Source organism: Alosa pseudoharengus, unplaced genomic scaffold (genome assembly GCF_046254945.1).
Source record: "Alosa pseudoharengus isolate Yale_2024_CS ecotype anadromous, Long Island Sound unplaced genomic scaffold, YU_APseudo_1.1 YU_APseudo_1.1_scf_9, whole genome shotgun sequence".
In the NCBI taxonomy this organism is placed as follows: domain Eukaryota; kingdom Metazoa; phylum Chordata; class Actinopteri; order Clupeiformes; family Clupeidae; genus Alosa; species Alosa pseudoharengus.
The window spans coordinates 29,149,610-29,171,778 of record NW_027468881.1 but is presented as its reverse complement, the minus strand read 5'-3'; the positions used below and the strand labels follow the sequence as shown (position 1 = coordinate 29,171,778).

Genomic DNA, 22,169 nt, shown 5'->3' with positions numbered 1-22,169 from the left:
CGCCCTCATGTGGAACCACAGAAGGAACTGCAACCAGTTCAGAAACCGGAAGTTTTCCGAGAGTGGCAGTTCTCCCCTTATTAGACATTCTCTGATATCACCTAGCCAGGAGCAAAAGTATCGTCACTCGTAGCAGCAGATTCGAGCACTTGTATCAATTGACTTGTAGTCGTGCAAGACAATCAAAGCGATCTGTAGAATTTTATTAATGAGAAATTATTTCACAGATGCACAACTTCGGATGCATTAGTTCACATTTGGGTTTACAAATGCACGAATGTTGTGCATGTTCTCAGATTATGAAACTCTTGACTCTTGAAAGTTGTGACTCACAGGATAGGATTTGTGTACCTGTAAAAAGGATTTGTGTACCTGTAAAAAGGATTTGTGAACCCGTTGCCCCTATTTTGTGTTAACAAGATATAAAAAAATATGTACAACTTCAACTTTACTGTTACACATTTACGACTTTAGTGTGCACATGCAAAATCTGCAGTTAAATGTGCTCGCCACTTTTGCACCCAATATACCTTCATAGCTTAACATCCGCAGAACCTCCAGTCGTGTCTGCCCCAAGCCCTAAGAGTGATGTCGCCTTCAAACTGACCAAGAATGAACGGGCGTGACCTCCGTAGTCTGAGACAACAAGCGTTGGAGGCACGAGGAGAAGACCATCCGATCTTTGCATCGCGCTTGGAAAGTTACCAAGCATCCAACAGGAATTGGTGGCTCTACGTAGATCTCAAATGAACAACAAAGACGTAGCACTAGGCTAGGTCCACTGCAAGCGCGCAATAGTCTACTACTGTATCTTGCCAACCCCCTCTTGAAACGGAAAAATAAAGCTTTTCATTTCATTCATCTATTCTATTCCTATTCTATGGAGTGATCCGGCTCTCTGTAAACGGGAATATTATGTACCTACTTCCGGTATGACGTCACTCCCTGAACTCGTCTGGGTTTTGATCTGTAGCCCCCCCCCCGCTGGACTGGACCCCCGAAAGGAGGGTAGGGCAGACACAGTTTTCTGTGAATATCTCGAAAACCGTAGGGTTTAGGAGGACCATTTTTTTTGTATGTTGATCTCAAGGGGCCATGTCAACCCATTCCATAACCATTCTCATTTCATGTATAGCGCCACCTAGTTAAACACAAAAAAGTAAAAATGAGGTGTTGTAATCGCAGGTATCTGTGACCTAACATAGTCAAAACTGCACGAAATTGGAAGTGTAGGATCATTATGACACCCTCCGAATGCATGACAAGTTTTGTGTACTTTCGTTCATGGGGGGCCTTACAATAAAATAATTTATGTGTACATTTAGTGACGTACACCAACAAGGATTCCCGGGACACTGAAAGACCGGGGTACACAAAACTTGGTGGGCATGTACCCCCACATGGATAGCATGGAACCGTCATTTTTCGTTTTGATCTGTAGCCCCCCCGCTGGACTGGACCCCCCGAAAGGAGGGTAGGGCAGACACAGTTCTCTGTGAATATCTTGAGAACTGTAGGGCCTAGGATGACCATTTTTTTCCGTATGTTTGCCTCCAGGGGTCATGTTAACCCATTTCATGTGCACACATGTGCACAAACAGATACACACACACACACACACATACATTCACAGTAATCATACGTATGACACATACTCACACAGTAGACATATGTACGCTTGCATGCACAGGCACATACGCAGGCACACACACAAGCACGCACACACACACACACACACACACTCACACACACACACACCCACACACATAACATAAACATAACACAAACAATCAAGAATTTCTCAGAATTATGAACAGGCAAGATGGAGGTGGGGTTGTATAAAATGAATTTTACATGTGAAATCTATGAACTAATCATGTTTTGGTACTTTGGTACTGGCAGATACCAGTGAGAATTGAGTGTGGATAATGCAATTTAGTGAGACAGTTAGAATCATATAGGCCTTTCAGCGTGATTTCTTTTTGTGGAAAAAATGTGCTGGACTGGGCGGCGGTCATATTTTGTACCGCTCTGCGGTAGATAGATTGCTGCTGGGCTATATGTCTTGGTTCATGTCTGTTAACAACTCTTTGCCGTCATGGTGAAGTGCGTATTTCGCGGTTATGGAAATAGCATGCACTATGCCATTAATATAGCTAGAATAATGCATGTTTCGAATTATATAATGTTTCTATAGTACAAAATGTTATTTCACTGTTTTTACGTGGTTAAAGCCACCACACATAAATAAGTGCCCTTCATGACCCACAGGCCGTCAATCTCCATAGGTTAACATGGCAAAACTCGACCCCCTGATAGCCCCAAATATATTTGCATCTTTCTAAAACTGCTTTTCCATGTCTCACCTGCATTAAATATAGTATAAACACAGATATGTGTGCATTGACAGAATAAATGGGGTTTACTGCCTGGTCGGGACATAGCATTATAATAATAATAATAATAATAATAAGCTTTATTTGTATAGCACCTTTCATACACAGAATGCAGCTCAAAGTGCTTTACATTTGAAGCATGTAACAAAATAATAGTCAGTCAGTCATTATCAATCACATTTCTTCATTGCTGGGGCCGTTTATGATCCACTCAGCAACATATCAAAAATATAGAAAATGACATGTCATAAGACTGGCAGCCTTACCCCCCACAAGCACGCCATATGGCAACTGTGGCAAGGAAAAACTCCCATATTCCAGGAAGAAACCTTGAGCAGAACCTGACTTAATAGGGGGAGCCCATCTGCTTCTGGCTGGCTGCGCCCTCCAATAGCAGCAGATGTAGAATAATCTGAAAAAGTAGTCTACAGGATAAGACGAGTTAACTAAAAGCTTTCCTGTACAGGTATGTTTTCAGATCTTTTTTAAAAATATTTACTGAACTGAACTTATGAACTTATAGGCTGTTTTGCATCCATTACAAACATGCAATGTGAACGTCTGGGATTGGGGAGAGCACTAAATGCTCTACTGAATAAGCATGAAGTCAAACCTTTAAATGAAAAACGCTAGGTAAGATATGGACAGACCTAGTGACAAAAACGGCAAATTCACAAGTTCACATTAAAACTGTTGGACATGAAAGGCCACACGGACTACAAACGAACTAGGCCTACAACGTGACGACAAAAGTGATGACGAGCGAGCCCCTAACTGGGCAACTCTGTTAGCAAAATCTAGTCCCAGTTTCCGACCTCTGACACACACATTACGTGACGTGAATGATGCGGAATGATGATGTTTTCACTGGGAAAAAGGTTTTTCCGAAGCCCATGAACGATATTGATCAATATTTGCACTTTACTCATTGTCAGACGCCAGTGACCTCAAAACACTTTGATAACCTGATGTAGTAGTAACATTTATCGAAATGATTATGATCCATTACATAGATTATAGACCAACACCAAAACTCAGGGGAACATAACTTTCTTTTATTCAAGTATGAAAAATGTAAAGCACATATCTCAAAATTTTAACAGACAATTCAATCATGAATACAAATCAACACAACTATAAAAGGAAATTAGTACCATTCAGTCAACAATCAATAATTTGTATTGTTTCCCACTCACACTGCATAGAAAATTTAGCAAGGTAGTTTGTGTAAACTCCCTGCCTCTCTCTCTAATATTGGTGTTGGTCCCTCAACAGAAAAAAGTCAGACTAAACAAAGAGCAAGTGATCTGTATGTCCAGAGGATGCGCCTAAGACCTTGATGTGACAATACTAAAATTAATATGGTGAGAGTTACAGTAGATGAGAAAGGCAGAACAACTTAGTGTAGGCATAAACTCCACCTGAAAGAACTTCCACACAGTTTTCTTCAGACATAAGAATCCTTTCTATGGCTGCTTTCATTGATTATTTGAATACCCAGAAGTCAATAATGTTATTAAGTATGATGTATATTTTCACTGCATGATCACTAGTGGGATGGTTTAAGCCCAATTATACACATAGTTCACAATTTCAACTAGGAACATATTATTTTCAGAAAATAAACTCTATTGAAATGCTCATGCTCTGATCTTTGTTCTTTCGTTTGAAGGCACGATTCTAATTAATTGTGAATCAATAACTTTACATACTTCCTGATTATCATTGTCCTGCTACACATAAAACTAGTTATAAACCCAACAATTCAACATTATTGAATAAAATCTCTCACCTATGATGTGCATGTTGCTCGGCCTGGCATTTGAAAGCAAAGCATACAAGCATTTCAGCAATATTTTGTGTATTTGATTTGGTCAAGTGGTGTACATGCCCTTTGAATTTTGACATCATTATATAAATCTGATGGAGAAACTGAGTCTTGAGTCACACATATAACAAAATCTAAAGAATGAGTAGGAGGAAACAAACCAAACATAAATCTTGGTCTCCCCGAGCCTGTTATGGGTTCCACTACATCAGGGCAGTGACTGCACTCTGAGACGATCGCTGGGAGAGAGAGAGAGGAGAGGCCAGAGGCTCTGGAGGACAGACATGGCCCTCGCAGAAGCTTATCAAATCTGGAGGGCGCAGAAGATAACAGGGCGTGTGATTGATCAAGCCTCTACAGCATCACTCTTCCTTCCAGAACACAAAACAGAAACCCAGCCTTCTCAAATATAAAGCCATTCACCTGCGCTTCCGCATGGCCAAAGTGCCTGTTAGTGCTGATTGCAAACTTGTTAAGCAGGGGCTTTTTGCACTCCCTGGCATTAACCATCCACGTTGTGCCGTCACACTTGACCCCGACATGAACAGATAACATCACTGAACCATCAAACTTGTTTCACTTAATAAGGTGATTAGAAAACCAGCTATGGTTGTGTGCTTGAAATAAGAAGATCCTTAACATTTTGCATTACCATAACAGTGTAAGTAAAATGTTTACACTCTTTAACGCAACATAGGTGCCCACCCACAAAGCAGCTTGCATTACTGTTCATTTTGGAAGTGCTCCTTTTTACCATAGAAAAGTGACAAGAGATAACTGGATTGCACTTGGACTTGCTATGACATCACTCAAAGAGCTGGTATGAACACAACTCAGAAGAACTGAACAGATGTCTAAGATAGTACAGAAGAGCTGGATCAAACGCAGGATGTCTCCTGATTGCACCACAGCTGTTGCTGACAGCCATGCCTCTGGTTGACCTGGAGGGAACCCGGAGAGAGAGAAGAGCCAGTGAGCAGTGGGAACACCGCCAACGCTCCTCTCGTTTGTACTCCAAAAGTGCAGCGTGCTCGGTCCGTCAGTCAGCCGTTATCCCTTTCTCCCGCAGCTCCTCCGTCACCCGAACCAGGTAAGTGGGGTCTGGATAGCCGAAGCTGAAAATGGAGATAGAGAGAAGCGAGGACTTAGTATAGTACAAGTATATATGTGTGACCCTGCAAGGCGAAACCAGTCGTTTTGTGCACAGTGCTATAAGGTTTTACGGTAGGGTACGGTAGAGCTAATTTACTCATTAGGCTACTCATTACTCGTTACTTAATGTGTCAGCTCTATATCGTTCTTGGCAGATGTAACCGAATATGAATGTGAAAGACGTGCCTTTCAGGGCACGAACGGTCAAAAGCACAAACTTTTAGAAATACTGGCTTCATTTTAGGGACCAGGAGAAGTTTTACATTGAAGTAGGCTAGCGCATTTTAAAAGTAGGCTAGGCTATACACAATCTGTGTACACAGAAGTTCCTCTCCCTTCCCCCGAAATACATTATTTATATTCTATAGTGACCCCTTATAACCGTCCCAGGTATTAACTAGGGGGCAGAAAACGACTCATGGCACGGTTGAAACTGCATAGTCAGTCATCCGCTTCAAAGTCACACTACCGTAAGGCTAATCATAGCTGTGCTCTCACACTATCGCACGTGACAATTTACTTAAAAAGGTGATTTTTTTCTCTTCTGGCGTATTGTGACAGGAGAACCATGCCAACTTTGGATGCGGTTATCTTAGCGATACGTTTTGCAATACCCTCGATATACATATAGTTGGAAAGCTTAGTTTATGGCTGTTCGTATGAGTACAATAACTTAATTTTGTACATTTTACCAAAGCGACTGGTTTCGCCTTGCAGGGTCACATATATTCTTTTGATCCTGTGAGGGTAGTTTGGTCTCTGCATTTATCCCAATCCGTGAATTAGTGAAACACACACAGCACACAGTGAACACACAGGGAGGTGAAGCACACCTAACCCGGAGCAGTGAGCTGCCTACTACAGCGGCGCTCGGGGAGCAGTGAGGGGTTAGGTGCCTTGCTCAAGGGCACTTCAGTCGTGGATGTGGGCATGGGAGAGCAGTGCTCAACCACTTCCCCCGCCCACATTTTTCCTACTTGGTTCGGGGATCGAACCGGCAACCCTTCGGTTACAAGCCCTAACCAGTAGGCCATGGCTGCCCTAAATTATGCAATCACTGATATAAGCTCCTGTCCTGGTTCATTTGGTTTAATCTAGAGGATTACAAAAATCAATACATGCACACAACATGACCATTTCTCAGAAAATCTCACAATTCTCCAAATATCACCTCTATCTATGGTACTTATTGGTAAAATGAGCAATGTTCCGATGTGAGCTCCAGCTTTCACACAGCAATAGTATTTCATTGAAGTCATCATGGTGTGTACTTGTAGAGCTGGATTACTACAAAAGGATAGCACTTATAGCATATCTTATTAGAGTCCCAGACTCCTTTTTGCAAGAGCGAACACAAACAAAAAAAAAACCCACCAGCGCGGTCCTCCCCATATTGAGGTCTTGTGGTGAATGTCATTCCAGGTGATGACGTTATGCATGCCTGTGGTCATGGAAGTGCCAATGGTGAAGATGAGCCGTTGCTCAAAGGCCCGCCTCAACAGGCCCAGGACTCGGTTCCCCTCAGGGCTGTCGGGCAGGTAGGCAACTCGGTCCGTGCCAGGATACCTGATTCCTGGGTTTGGGTGCTCCTCCTGCAGTGGAAACAAGTCAGACACAACACTGATGGCTTGAACTTCCTCTACATGATGTGTTAGTACTGCTAACTGTATGATCAAACAGCTCTCCGCAGATTAGCACAACCAAGTCTTGCTGGTCTTGCCAAATAGAATAAAACAAATAATAGATTGAATATTTCCTTCTCGATCTCCTAAAGCACCTATGTAAACTATACAATGCATTCAGTTTGTGCATAAGGGAAGTATGAAATCACTTATCACAATCACTTTTAGACTGTGAATGCAGTTAGGGATCCTTACCCAAGGTGCATTTCAAGCACAGCATCTAGTCTTCAACAGTACGAAAGTTTGTTGCATAGCAACCAATTTCATCAATGTAATAGCTCCATTTTTTGTCACTGTCAGAAACCACTTGCTCAAACCGATTTAGTAAGAATATCTCTCTAGCTGTTTGAGTTGAAAGGTTATAAAGAAAGGCCATCTTCTACAAATACAGATGTGAGAAAATAGAACACAAGTTGATACATCATTCCCGAATCGAAACCTTTTGCCTTTGATTTCCCTGGGACATTTGGCACCCTTCTTAGACACTGTCCTAATTGTACTCTCATTTTGTGCAATTGTGCTCTCATTTTGTGCTCGTCCTGGTCTACTCACCGCCTGCAAGCCAGGAGAAAAGCTGTAGATGATGCATATGCAGCCGTAGCCTTCGTGCCCAGGTAGCTCCAGGTCTGGGTCTCTTTCCACCATCATGGTTCCATTGGCTGGCTGGTTGCCGATGAGTTGCCCATACACTAGACGGCACACCGGGCATGCCCGCTTAACCAGAAAGGCCTGGTCCAAGCAAGTGCGGCAGAAGGTGTGACCACACTTCTCCAGCGTGGTTCTGTCGACCATCTCTCCCATGCAAATGGGGCAGCTGCTGCTGCTGCTCTCCTCCTTGCTCACCTCAGCACCTATAGCCATGGCAACAGAAGCCATAGGACTGGCCTCAGCCTCTGTCCTTGGCTGAATCGTCATCTCGTGACGCGGCGTTGGGAGGACCAAGCAGGTCTCCAGGTCGCTGCTCCTCCTGGACCTCTGTTGCTGCTGCCTCTGGGAACGTCGTGGCTGGGGAGGCGGAGGTGGCGGGTAAAGCAAGCTGCCCTCCCCATCCAACTCAAGCCCCCCCACACAAGGCAACAGAGAGCGCTTCCGTTTGGGAGCACCCTCGAGCTTGGTCATCTCCTTGCGGGCACAGCGGCACAGGTCTATGAAGGCCTTCCGTGTGGCAGGGGAGACCGATCCCTCCATCATCCTGGCTCTTCCCTGGCTGCTGCCTTCCACTGGCTGCAGTCTCACCGCACAGCAGCCCCCGCGCTCACCTCGCCGAATGATGCCCGCACTGAGTCCCTGCTTATCCTCAAACTCCAGCAGCCAGCGCCTCCCAGCAGCCGCCAGGTAATCCCACACGGCCTGTGAGACCAGCACTTCGTCACTACCCTGCCCCGCTCTCACACTCATCTCTTCTGATGAAACTGGGGGAACAGCAATAATAACCACGTTCACATTACAATTGGCTATTCAATATGAGGTTAGTCAAGAAATAAAGGAAGTCTCAGGAAGATGGCAACATGTTAGTAATGAAAACTATGACACAATTTTTGGCACATTCAGTTAAATGACAGACATGCTGTGGGATATGCTAACCAGTGCAACCCCGTCACTTGACTGTCCGTCCATCCAGCTTATGTGATGGACTTTAACATAATGTTGTGATGATGCAGCGACTAGCCTAGCATACCATTTGACACACGTGTAGCGTTTTCGTATAGTCTACAACACAACTCCGTCTTGTAAAGAACAGCATTACAACAGCGAGAGAATACGTACCACCAAACCTATTTCAAACTCAAAAAGTGTAGACAACAGAACTACTTTGGCTGGTTAGAAAATGCAGAAGAATATGGACACTGTAACTGTGTTAGCTGCACTTCCGTTGGTATTCTACAATGTCAGCTGGAGTAACGTCATGAACAAAGCCACAAGTAGCCTATAGGCTAGATGAAGAAGGGGGAAATATAATTCTCTCCTATACTTCGATGTCACTCAATGATTCTGTGGTGTGACTTTTATACATTATTCGACATACGTAAACAGATTTTTTTTTTAATTAGCGTATCTTGACAGATAGGCTACCCGCAGGCAAAAGCCAAGCCGAGCCAACAGGCGGTCGCCGAATTGCTGCACAGGAATCAGCTGTTCTAGGCTACAAACAAAGAAAGATCTCCTCGCTGCTGCTATCCCACACAAGTCAGTGATGAATTAGACCTTGCGTTACCTCATGTTTATTGAGATATTTTAAGTATTTAAATATTACCTTGTGATCCCATAAATTCCACTTATTTTGAAGTTATATCTTCCTGTTTAAAGAAAAAAAAGTGACATGTAAACATTTTTAAATGCTATAAATGTAGATGACAGCATGTTACTTGGACAATGAAATGATTACCAAGTCTGTCACAGTGTTATGCTATATGTAAAATATTCTCACCTATTGTCGCGACAGGACCGGGTGGGATCTGATTATGAGGAGAAAAACTACAGCAACCAGCAAAAGCCTTCCATTCGATGTAAACATCCGACCACTGCTGCATTGGTCTATTCTGATCAATTGGATCAGTAAAAGCACTGACAAAAACAATCTGAAAACTGTCGTAACATTTAGTATTTTTCCACCTCACAATTAGACGTGTATTCCAGTAAGAGGTATTGACCCAGCGATTTGTGCCTTCCTAAATCCCATGTCCTTGGGAGACAAGACATCCAAACCGTAGAGACACAGTGCGGCATAGCAAACAGGCTGCCTATGAGCTACTTAACCACACTAAGCTGTTGGTAACGCTACACGGAGCTTCTTTATATCGTTGTTGTTGTAAACAACAGTTCATTCCTAAAACAAATCTGATATTTAGTTTGTTCCCTTTAAAATCCTTCGTCGGTGAAATGGAGATAAATGTAAGCAGGAAGTTCATCACAATTCGCGAATCACGATTGGTCCAAATTATTTCCTCCTAGGGTGCGTTCGGATTACGCACTGACACTATGCAACCAGTAGGGGTTAGAGACCTCAGACCATAGCAGACCCAGACCAGGGGTCGGCAACCTGCGGCTCCGGAGCCGCATGCGGCTCTTTGATCCCTCTGATGCGGCTCAGCTTTTGAAAATAATAACGAGTTAAAATGTAGGCCTATTTTATTTTATTTCGTAGGTCTATCTGAGTAATTTATATAACTTCCCACCTCACTTGACTCCGTAACCGTAGCCTGCACAATGTTGTTACATTCGCGGTTCGTTGCCATGTCAATATCAAACAAAATCACCGATTTCCCTCCATTTCAGTCAACGAGAACACTTGTCTTTAATTGTTATTGTTGATGTGTGCGCGCGCTTGCTGTTAGAGCAGTTAGCTAACAAACGTTCAGAAAAAGTCCTGCTGGCAAATTTGAGGAAAAGTCAGTAAAGGGGCTATTTCACACAATTTGAGGGTGCTGAATTCAAATATTTTGTTTACCAAGCTCAATTTTGAGTTTTAAGCTTGCTAATTAGCATAATTCACATACTTTTTGGTTTTGCCATAAGATATCATAGGACTTGCAAAAAATAAGGCATTATTAAACTCTTTATGTGTCAGATATGTTGTAGGACAGGCCAGGAATTTCCCCAATGACCCTCAAGTAGCAAATGAAAATAAGCTAAAATTAAAATATAAATTGAAATAATAGCTAAAATTCAGTATGACGTTTAGAAACAAAATAGATTCCTTGAAAATTAATTGATAGAATAGTAGGTGACTGCTCATTTTTCTGTAGAAAGTACTTTGTCACTAACTATTATGAACAGTTGTCAGTCTTTACAGAGGATTTACACTGTAACTTAACTAGGTGACTGTGCTTGCCTAGTTAAAACATCTCACTGGTGGTCTTTTCTATCATTCAAATTCCAGCCATGCAGAAAAATGGAAGAGTGCATGTTTGAGGAGTGCTGAAGAGTGCTATGGAGATTGCATTATTTGCAAAACATTTAGACAAGATATCCTTTATAGTGCAACAAAAAGAAACATTCTCCAGCGCATCATTACTGCATATGATGCTGAAAGGGAAGTGGACCTAGGACAAATCCTTGCTATGAACTGATTAATGTCCCTGCACTGTAGCTATTACAGATAATGATGGTTATTTGTGAAGTGGAAATGAGTCTATCCTCACTCAAGTGCTGTCTAGCAATGTGGAATGTCCAGTAGTGATCACTGTAAAAACTGCTCATTCAACACTGGTAATAGATGCTCAAGATCTAGTTACGTCTTTAGGACACCCATCTGACTGCAGCACATTTAAGAAGTATGCAGGAAAGTTTGTAAGAATCCTTTGTATTGTTATCTGGTATTTTGTTATGTGGTAGCAAATTATGTTAACTATCAAAAAAATAGACCTAATGTAGGAATGCACACAGATATTGCAACAGATAATGGTGTAGGCCTATCTGATTAAGACCTGAGTGGTTGAAACGTACTTACACTGGGAGCAAAGAAGACTATCTTCACTTTTTTCCCTTTGCAACTGTCAAAGAAATCCCATAAACACGGGATGGCCTAGGATAGCCTACATCAGATGGCCTATGCTCTTCGGCATAGCTCTTTCGGCAAGTGATTTGCATGCAGTAATTTGAACACTGACCTTGATCTTGCTTACTTTGGCTATTTAAAGGTGCCATGTGTAAGAATTGAGGTAAGAATATCCAAAAAATGAGCTAAACACATCAAAAGAATGATAATAAATAAGGGTGATGATGTCATTAAAAAAATGACTATATATATAGTGCTGCAGAGATATCAACCTGAATTAGCATGCTAAATTACTAGCCACAGCCCGACAGGTGTCATAATACCAGTTTCGGCCATGGGAGGCGGTATGCGGGCAACATAACCGCCAGCCAAACTGCAATACACGTTTCTTGGTTGTTACTCTAGGGTAGACCAACTCACTTTCTGGAGGTATACTGCCCCCATCTTTTATGGAATGCAGTGGTGGACCGTGCGTTCAGTGGTTAGGCCTTCAATGATGACTATTTTTTGACAAAAATAATAATAAAATATGTTAATAAACTATAGTATGGCTTCTTTAATGCTCAAACATGTATTTAGAGAACACTTTTAATTGGTTTTAGTGATTACTTTTGAAATCAACCCAATTTAGAGGAAAAAAAGCAAAGAAAATCGCTATTTTATGTTAAAATGCTGATTATGCAGCTTAGAACTCAGAATTGAGCTTGGTAAACAGCATATTCAGAATCAGCACCCTCAAATTAGGTAAGAAGGGTGGTTTACCAACTTTTCCTCAAATTTGGCGTCAGAAGTTCTCTTCTGTGAAGCTGCTCTCCCTGTAGTAGGCTAGATAAGGAAAATGTCAAAAAGGAAACATCAGCGACCACAGCTTGCGAGCGCGAACACAAGCGGGCTGAAATGGGAAAGTTTCTATCCGAAGACTGATTCTGAAAACGCGAAATGAACTGTCCGTTATATATCGCACACTGCAACGAGTTATTATTGCTGTGTTAAAGGAATTATCCGGAGTAAAATGCACTTTAGATCGATTTACGGATGATTGGGGGTACCTACGTTGAGTTGACATCAAAATCATGTCATTCGGATGTGTTTTGAGAAAGTTCGATTGTACCGTTTTCAGTCAAAACTCGTAGCCTGAAGTGAGCAGGGCATATCAATTTTGCCGCTACAAAACGCTATTTTTATACCTCTTCTGCAGTTCCAAACAACATAACACTTACGTGGTAGTGAGTAGAGGGTCCCTAAAGCCAAACCGAAGTATCCCGAGGTCTTTATGTGGTCGGATAGAGAGTCCAGAATGAATTTCATCAAGCCAGTACCTTTCCGGAAATGTTGCCATCTTTGCTGCCATCTTAAGGGGAAAGTCCGTAGGAGTCGATTGCTGAGTGTGTTGTAACACGCTCCTGAAATTCACAATTTCGTCGCCGTTTAAAAAAAAAAAAAAAAAAACATAGTCCAGTCCATACAACTTCATTTCAATTTCGAAAGAAATACTGGACTATGTTTTTTTTTTTTAAAAAACGGCGACGCAATTGTGAATTTCCAGAGCGTGTTACAACACACTCAGCAATCGACTCCTACAGACTTTCCCCTTAAGATGGCAGCAAAGATGGCAACATTTCCGGAAAGGTACTGGCTTGATGAAATTCATCTCTATCCGACCACATAAAGACCTTGGGATACTTCGGTTGTATGTACCCCCAATCATCCTAAAGTGCATTTTACTCCGGATAATTCCTTTAACCCTATTCCTGCATGTGAGATATCGTTCTCACATATGAAAAATATAAAGACAAACCTGCGCTCACGTTTAAGGGCAATTCCGCGCAAAACTGTCACATCCATAACGCCAACACATTGCCATGGTAGGCTATTTAGTTGGCGTTATGGATATATAACAGTTTTGCGTGGAGTTGCTCTTAAATGATGACAGCCTCAATTCTTGCATGAAACTTCACCTCACTGAATATGAGCCAGCCAGACTCCAAGGCCATCACCAAATCTAAGCTCTGGTAGGCCTAATGTTCAATTTCGCCAATGACATGTCAATGAAAATTGAGTGTTGTGTTGTGAACTATGATGTTACTTTGCATACCAAAGGACACTGGGAAAATAGGGGGTGGTGTTTAGCTTACATAGGAAGCTTAAGGCCTATACTTCTGTCATTCCACTTTACATTTCAAGTTACTTGCACATTACTTTAGACAATGTATTAAAAAATCCATAACTAGTAGACAATGTATTAAAAAATCCTCTGTTGAATGAAAGTAACTGTACATTAAATATCCAAACTTCTTCTTGTAACCGTCTTTATGTGCCTCTTCTGAGATTAAAAAAAAAAACATTTTGGTAAAAGTGGCTCTCCAGGCAAAAAAGGTTGCCGACCCCTGCATTAGACCAGACCAGAGCCCGTTTACGGAGAGCCGGATCACTCCCTATTAACTCCATTGTACCTGCAATCTGTTGCAGTTCCGCTAGGGGCGATCACGAATAAGTGCAAAAACAATGGGGGTCTATGGAGCAACACGGCTAAATTTGTCTCCTTCACCTGGTTGTCGTTGAAAAATCGAAGATTTGATTGTGGTTTCTGCAAGCTCACTATGGATTATAGGTCAAAAGTTGAATGAACGAGTACTTACGTCCTTTCGATTTCTTACAGGTTGGGTCGTTGTTGCCCACAACACACTAGCTTTCTGCTAATGAATGACGTTATTGACGCATTTGAAAGGCTTTTTAGAACAAATAAGTGACTCAAAAAATATAATACTCAGCGGTGTGTATTTTCTCTGTCCCCTCTTTCGCATGCAACATTCAATTTTTTGTGCAAAAAATTATATCCCGAGAAAAGTGGATTTGAGGGGTACAGCTCCATAGACCTTTATTAATTCTGCACTTATTCGTGAGCGCCCTCATGTGGAACCAGAAAAGGAACTGCAACCAGTTCAGAAACCGGAAGTTTCCCGAGAGTGGCGGTTCTCCCCTTATTAGACATTAGGCGTGTTCGACTTGAGGCAGATCTGTGCAGATCTGACTTGATGTGATGCATGCTGGATTGAACACAATGCATACTGGGATGGACGCAATGCTTACTGGTTAGAAATTTTGTCCGACTTCTGTCAGCCGGGGAGGGACTTACCACCGTGACACCATGTCACATGACCTTAAAATATCGCGGGAGTCTTAGCCTGCAGACAGATTTTGCAGTTGCCTTCCACAACCTGCACGTGCTGAAACACGCCCCCATGACGTCAGTTCAAAGACGTGATGGGGCCATTTGGGAGGAATCTCCTCATGCCGATTTTGACGGGTGTCTCATGCTGCTTCCTTATGTTGGAATATGCGAAAATGAACAGAAATCGAAGGGATACCTTCTTATACGTGATTTCTGCAACAATGGTAGGCTAGCCTACTGAAAACGTTTGGATATTCTGTTATTTTCTGCTGTTGGCTAAATAGATAGACACACATATAGGGAAATATTGAATTTATGTGCTACAGTGCAGGCCTGTTAACTGTATGATAACAGTGGTTTATTTAAACTACATCATAAGAATTTATTTCGTCAGTCATCATGCTCATTTTAATGAGTAAGAATGAAAGTTCTGCTGTATTTATTGCAAACAAAATTCTGCGATATCTCCCGCGAGTCACGTCAGGCAGACTGTAACCTGTCTGTCCGGGATGAGCTGCCCTCTGTTGTAGCTCCTCCTTTTGACTTAGTATCTGGCCGTTTTCTTTTTCAAGTGGCGGAAACGGGCTTCCATACTAGACTACCCTGGCTGCAAATTACATTTGCTGCCGCTAGGATGCGTCTAGATTTAGGCTAAGGCCTAGTTGTGTCACTGGTGGTAGGCCTAGTAGAAGTGAGATGAAAAGGGCAATGTCAGAAAGGTGTTAAAAATATATCTTTTTTAAAATCTTAAGCCTATGTTCTCTTTGTTCTTTGCGTTTTATAATGTAGTTCTCCACACTGTTTTTTAGTGTGAGAGCTCATTTAGTTATTTGTTATCATGTAGGCCTAGCTAATGTGGCATTTTTTTGCTTTTTTGACTTTAGTAATAGGCTATATTATGCTACAATGTGAGGGAAACACATTAAATCCACATCCAATTTTGATCACCCAACAGCTTTGGTTTTCCCATAGTTTCACTGACATGTGGGAAGAGCTACCCACAAGGTGTACCACATTAGGCAGTGTCCCACATTAGGACAATTTAGTCAGTGTTGTGCCAGTTCACAGCTTTTCTGAACTAGTTCAAGTTCAGTTCATACATGCTCAAAGTGAACAGTTCACGTTCAAAGTTCACAATTTTAATTCTGAACTAGTTCAAAGTTCAGTTCATTTTACTTTTTTCGTGAGATATTCAAATAAATACTTTTTTTTTACACTACAAGCTAGAAATCACTATACGTTCTTTGAAGCTGCTCATTGTAGACATTTGCTCATGACACTGCAATTGTGGGTTTCTTACCAGGTGATGAAACTTGCAGCAGTACAGACAAGGTAGACCAGTCTCCGTGCCATCACTTCCACTAGCCATTTTTTTTTTAATTGCAGCGCTTTCTCTCACCGTCATTGGTCTGTCTCTCTCTCTCGCTCCTCCAGCCCTCCGCGCTCTCGTCGTTGCCTGCTACGCGGCGTTGCTATGCCTACCCCTCTCTGCTGCAATTCATCACGGGTAACGTTGTGCGGAAGCCAGTATGCTATTCAACTATTCTCAGCCGGACACTACGTTGCCCGCAATGCATTGCGCACACAATGTCAAAACCATTTCTGTCTGGTGATACATGATTTAAGTGGCACCAGCGAGAATACAGGAGGGAGGAACTTTCTCTCGTTGCGTTTCAAAAGAGAAAACAGATGTCACTCAGTTTTCAATGGAAAACAAATTCCAACGTTCATTTACAGTGATGTCTGCCGTTCATGACACATAATGTGAACTAATTCACGTTCAAGTTCTTTATTAAAAAATGTGTTGCGTTCAGTTCAACGTTCACGAAAAAATGAGCGTGTTCAATGAACGCGTTCTTTTGAACTCGTTCACGCACAACACTGAATTTAGTATAGCCCTGGCCTAGGCCTAGCCTGGAAAATACAGACCCTGGTAATCTAGAAAGATTAAGGGTCTGGCCACGAACAATGAATGCCGGCCCAACTCGAGGGGCGGCAACAAGCATGAATTTAAAAATCTCACTGCACGCAATTGGATAACACTACTCTGAATGATTTCGGACTTCGACGCAATTGGTTAACACTACGACCAATGTGTACTGTTCTCCAACGTTGCAGCGCTGTCTTTATCAGTTTAGCTGGTTCCCTGGGATATCGGGGTAAAAGTAACGTGTATCATTACTTATTGCCAGAGTGTAGTACGGTGTCTTGTGTAATCCCGCTGGATTTTCTTGTAAAAAATAATTTTTTTTGCATATTTTGCTAGTATAGAGTCTAAGGAACAAGATTTGTTTTGCTCTCAAATTTTCACAATCCATTTTCACACTTGACATCATCATTTATATAATGCATAATTAAGACTGGGACTACTATCACTTGGGGGTCAATGTGAGAAAATTTTTGGGTGCTGATTCTGAATATCATATTTACTTATTTACTGATTTTTTAGTTTTAAAGCAACACCAAAGCACTTTTCCTGTCGCATGCACATCCAGCACTGGCTTTGGAAATAACGATGTCTACTGACAAGGTAGAGTACGTTGCATGATTTTATGAAAGTATGATGTATTGCAACATCAGAAGCAAGTCAAATTTGTAGTTTCTTATGTCTCATTCCATCAATCTACAAATCCGCTACCCGATCTGGCAAACTTGCATAGTGCGGTTATAGCCGATAGAGGGCCGCGAAGAGAATGCAGAAGTGCTGTTCACCCTGTTATGAGTTGATGAACCACTGAAACGATTTTGGAAACAATATTTGAAGGTACAAAAACTCTTTGGTGTTGCTTTAAACCTGCTAATTAGCATTTGCGGCCTAAAACTGGCCTCCATAGGCAACATAGAACGGGTGAATAGGGTAAAAAATGTAACTCCTTGATGTTCTTATAAAACTTTACTAGTTGATTATTTATGCAGAGACAATATTTTTTTGCATTACAAGTTTTCTGAAAATATATGTTTATGGATGTAATTTAACAATATCTCATTAATTATGCACTAATTTGCATACACTTCAATTGCAAAAAGTGACATGTGAATATTGGATAGTTAACATTGAATGTAGTCAGGTTCAGGTTTGCCTTCAGAAATCTTTCTGGATTCAGTCTTAAAAGAACGGCTTGTTCAAGCGCCAGTCCTAGGTTATGCCGATTTCAGTCGTCTCTTTATCTTAGAGACGGATGCAAGCCATGCAGGATTGGGGGTAGTTCTGTGACAGGAGAAGGATGGGTTACGGCGACCAATGCCCAGATAGCAAACAAACACTGGAACGGAACTGGGCCACACCTTCCACAACGTCCGGCACGGATCTGCATAATGGACCTGATCCGGCGTCCAAACGCACATCGGTCCAAAATTGGTCTGGATCCGTTTGACGGATCTGGTACCAATAAGGACTAAGACTGGCCCAGTTCCGTATGGTAGTCTGTGTTACTGACGTGTTCCAGATCTGCTTATCATATGCAATACGGGTCCGCTCATTGTGTGTGGTACGGACCCGTTTATCAGACATCAGCTGGCTTTATTTCACATGTGAAATGTGATTGGTAATTAGGCCTAATTATCCTGAAAAATTTGTTTGCTACACATTTGCTAACAGGTTTGTTATAGGTTCACCCAAGCTAAAGTTCGTAACATTTTCCCAACAGCTCAACTGATAAACATAAGCTAGGCTACACAAGAGGAGGGTAAACAAAACTTTACACATAAGTGTCTAATTATTTTAACAACCTGGCTGTAGAAGTGCAATCCCAGACAAAGTTTAAGTCGTGTTAATTCCACTGTTCCCATCGATATTCAGGCTGTCTTCCTCAGTCATCTCCATGGTCAATCTGAAACAACACAAAATAAACATTAGCCATTTATTCCTTTTTGAAAATAGGTAGTCACAATTACACTCGTTTTTTATCATCAGTGATCCTTTTAGCGTTATCAATGTTTTTTCCAATTATTGTGATGGCTGTTTTGCTTAAGCTAAGGTAGTAGGCTAGCCCATATTGCTGGAAAATAATAGTATAACCTTAAAGTTATCAATCGCTCGGTTGCTTGTTGTTGTCTCTGAATAAAACAGAGATAAAAAGCAGATAACCTACCTTGAAAAGTTGGGCTGTCCTAGTCCAACCCCAGGCTGGCAAATCATGTCAAAAGATTGATAGTGAGCAAACCAAAGATCCTTGATTAACGTTACTGCTTGGACTTCTGCATGCGTGGAAAGAATATGGGGTTGTCTCATAGCACTGTTAGATCTGACACAAACAACAATTGACTACTTTTACCACTGCTAGGTAATAATAAAAATAATGAAACGAACATATGATCAATATTGAGCCAACTATATCTTCTTTTCCAGCCTTACTGTAGAAATGAAGTGGCCATGGGAACATAGTGCACCCCCATGGTTTCTAAATGTGTGCCATTCCAAAATACCTTTTTTTTCTTTAGCAGCCAGTTGACAATGAAGTAGGGAAAGGACAGTCAATTTAGCAGAATCAGCACCTTAATTAATATCATTACCACCTGGGTCTGCTGTGAAAAAATGGTCCTTCGGCTCATATCCGTATCACAGGTTTGGGCCAAATCAGTGTTTTGTATTTTAAAAGCATCTCCTGACTTCCAGTTGAGTTGCGGAAATTGGACCTGGGACAAATCTGTAAACCGGTGATAAAACAGCATTGCTAGCAGAGCTGAAACCTGTATCAGGAGCAGACCTGGCCCAAAGTCAGATACCGTATGTCCGCTACAGGCGGATCTAAAGGCTTTTATGCGGATCCGGCCCAAAGGAAATTGCTATCTGGGTGGCCTCTGCTAGACGGGCCTTGCAGCCAAGTAAGAGGAACATGTCAAATTATAGTGCCATGAAACTCAAACTCCTTGCAAAAATGCAAGTATCTCCTGGGCAACAAGTTCACCGTGTACATTGACAACAATCCCCTCCAATACCTGCAGACAGCGAAACTGGGCGCTCTGGAACAGTGCTGGGTTTCTCAGCTTGCCCTCTTTGATAACAACATTAAATATCGTCCTGGGACAGCTAATTGCAATGCCGATGCCCTTTCTAGGCTTCCCACAAGCCCCACTAACACTTTGCTATCTGTGTCAAACGGCCTGGACATCCCCCTGCCGATTGCCATAGCCAACATGTAAGCCTCGAATGCACCTATCTAAGACTCTTGGATGACAGAATCTTTTATGGTGGACACCATCCCTGGTCGAACCAAAAGAGACCTGAAAGTCCTGCAAGGGACTGATCCCTGTATTTCCAGATACCTGTGGTTTTTTGGCGACAGGGACGACCACCTACCCGTTACGACAAGTAGAGTGAACCAAGGGAAGTCCAGCAGCTGATAAAGCAGTGGTCCCAGATACAGGAAGTGGATGGGACCTTGTACTGAGCGATCCAGGCTCCTCCTTCCAGGGATCCAGTGATGCAGCTTTTACTGCCCAAGGTGTTACGAGTCAAAGTGCTCACTAGCCTACACAACAACCATGGCCATCTGGGGGTGGACAGGACCACAGATTTGATATGCCAGAGGTGCATTTGGCCCCAGATGTGGCATAAGGTGCAAAAGTGGTGTTCTGAGTGTGAGCACTGTGTGGTTGTTAAAGCAAGACAACCCAAGCCAGAACCTTCTTGGGAAATCTGTTAACCACTAAGCCTTTGTAGATAATCTCCATTGACCATTTCTCTTGGATTGGGGCTAGCACAGGACAAGAGAATGTTCTGGTAGTCACAAATGTTTTCTCAAATTTGACCCAGGCCTTTCCCACCCCTGATCAGAGAGCTTCCACCATAGCTAAGATTCTAACTGAGAGATGGTTCTATGTGTATGGCGTGTCAAGGAGAATCCACTCTGATCAGGTGAGCAGCTCCTCGCGCCCTCAGCTCCTGTTCACCTATAATACCACCATGTACCAGTCCACACAGCACTCCCCATACGAGTACCTGACTTTTGTCTATGCTAGTGCTAGGAGACACTTAGAAGAGGCTGCAGCATATCGTAGGCATGGTGGTCCTGACACCGTACCCATATTACCACCTGGCACTCTAGTCTTTTCCTAGTGGGCGGTGGTAGTGTAGTGGTTAAGGAGCTGGGTTAGCGTGCAGTAGCCTGAAAGTTGTCGGATCAATTCCTGGCTTCCACTGTTATGCCCTTGAGCAAGGTACTTAACCCCAAGTTGCTCCGGGGACAATGTGATCCCTTCTAATATAGCTGACATACAGTATGTAAGTGACTTTTGTCAAGAAGTGTCTGCTAAATGTAATGTACATGTACACTCTTTTGCAAGAACCATTTTCACGGTCACCACAAAATCCAGGATACATGGGTGTCCACCAAGTATGAAATTGTGGAGTGTCTGGATGGAATTGGCACACACTGTAAGATCAGGCCGTATGGGGAGGAGGGCCCCCTTAAGACCATGCCTGTTCCCACCAGTCAAAATTCATCCAGCCCACCAGCACTGGCTGCTCCACAGCCTCATAGGGGGTATTGGGAGGGAGCCAGGCCTCGGAAAACCGTTGAGGGTAGCCATAGTCCACACCAGAACTAGTGCTTAGCATCACAGTGACCAAGATGGTGTTAACTTTAGCCTTGACCAACTGTCCCAGGCTCATTTGGAGGGCGTACCAGATTAAAGAGAGCAAATGCACATGGTTTAGTGTCTGACCAATGTTTTCCCTTGAGTTATTTGTTTTTTGTATTAGTTCAGGCTGTGAGAGGGCCATCTGTGGTTTGTCTGTCTGTTTGTTTGTTTGTAACTTATATCCGTGGTTTGTCTGTTTGTTTGTACCTTATATTCTTTTGTTTGTTAATTTTGCCTACTGCTACTTAACTACTCATGCCTATGACACCTAGTGGTGTACTGTGTTGCCTGTACTATTATAGATTATTTCCAAGACAAATAGACAAAATTCTCTTAAGGTAGACAATAGAATGACATGGCAGGTTAAGGAAAACATCAAGAAAAGCAAATATTTAGAAATCGTTTTTGACATAGGCAACAAGCGTGGAGGTGTTTTTACACTTTTCAGACACTCAAAGTTTGAAAACTATGGATATTGTTTTAGAACCAACAACCTTTCTACATTATCTGCTGGTTTTGTGTGCAAAAAGTGGAATTAATTGCCAAAAAATTAGAAGAAAATCACTTTTCGGACTAGATATAATCGCTTATTTTAAAACATACAGATAAAAACACTAAAGATGGATTGTGAAAATGTTAAGACAAACAAAATCTTGTTCCTTAGACTCTATATTAGCAAAATATGCAAAAAAATCAATTTTTACATGAAAATCTAGCGGGAGTCTATTTTCCAAACACAACGTACCCTACTAGTGTCTTGCAGATACAATTTATTGTGCTCTCACGAGAACTCTGGATTTCCAGGGTACGAGTCCGAGTCAAGTTCGAGTCAATAGGGGGATTCGACTTCCCTCGTCTT

The 22,169-nt window shown here is 42.2% G+C and overlaps 1 protein-coding gene, 1 long non-coding RNA gene and 1 pseudogene across 4 annotated transcripts; all 3 read right to left on the bottom strand.

Moving 5' to 3' along the window:
• LOC143115295 (uncharacterized) overlaps positions 1–898 on the bottom strand; it is a 41,355-nt pseudogene extending 40,457 nt beyond the window's left edge.
• A 2,532-nt stretch (positions 899–3,430) lies between these two features.
• On the bottom strand, positions 3,431–12,060 carry dtx3 (deltex E3 ubiquitin ligase 3). Of its 3 annotated transcripts, XM_076276264.1 has the most exons (5): positions 9,487–9,621; positions 9,313–9,355; positions 7,611–8,470; positions 6,751–6,968; positions 3,431–5,339 (listed from the first exon to the last, which is right to left on the bottom strand). In XM_076276264.1, exons 2-5 carry the CDS (start codon positions 9,323–9,325, stop codon positions 5,264–5,266), a joined length of 1,167 nt encoding a protein of 388 aa, XP_076132379.1. In that variant the 5' UTR covers positions 9,326–9,355; positions 9,487–9,621; the 3' UTR covers positions 3,431–5,263. The 3 variants fall into 3 exon arrangements, with proteins under 3 accessions (XP_076132379.1, XP_076132381.1, XP_076132380.1); XM_076276266.1 differs by lacking the exon at positions 9,313–9,355 and having other exon boundaries at positions 9,538–12,060; XM_076276265.1 differs by lacking the exons at positions 9,313–9,355; positions 9,487–9,621 and adding an exon at positions 8,826–8,958.
• A 5,655-nt stretch (positions 12,061–17,715) lies between these two features.
• Positions 17,716–18,910, bottom strand: LOC143114792 (uncharacterized). Its single transcript, XR_012984996.1, has 3 exons — positions 18,820–18,910; positions 18,458–18,558; positions 17,716–17,936 (listed from the first exon to the last, which is right to left on the bottom strand). It is a non-coding gene; the product is annotated as an uncharacterized LOC143114792 (long non-coding RNA).
• Positions 18,911–22,169: the final 3,259 nt, after the last annotated feature.

Bases quoted from the DNA above. Each gene is read 5' to 3' on its own strand.
- dtx3 (XM_076276266.1), bottom strand. From the start codon at position 9,589: ATGCAGCAGTGGTCGGATGTTTACATCGAATGGAAGGCTTTTGCTGGT. The intron at 8,471-9,537 runs GTAGTTTTTCTC...CTGTTCCCCCAG, and splicing joins GAAGGCTTTTGCTGGTTGCT to TTTCATCAGAAGAGATGAGT. The intron at 6,969-7,610 runs GTGAGTAGACCA...TTTCCACTGCAG, and splicing joins TTTCTCCTGGCTTGCAGGCG to GAGGAGCACCCAAACCCAGG.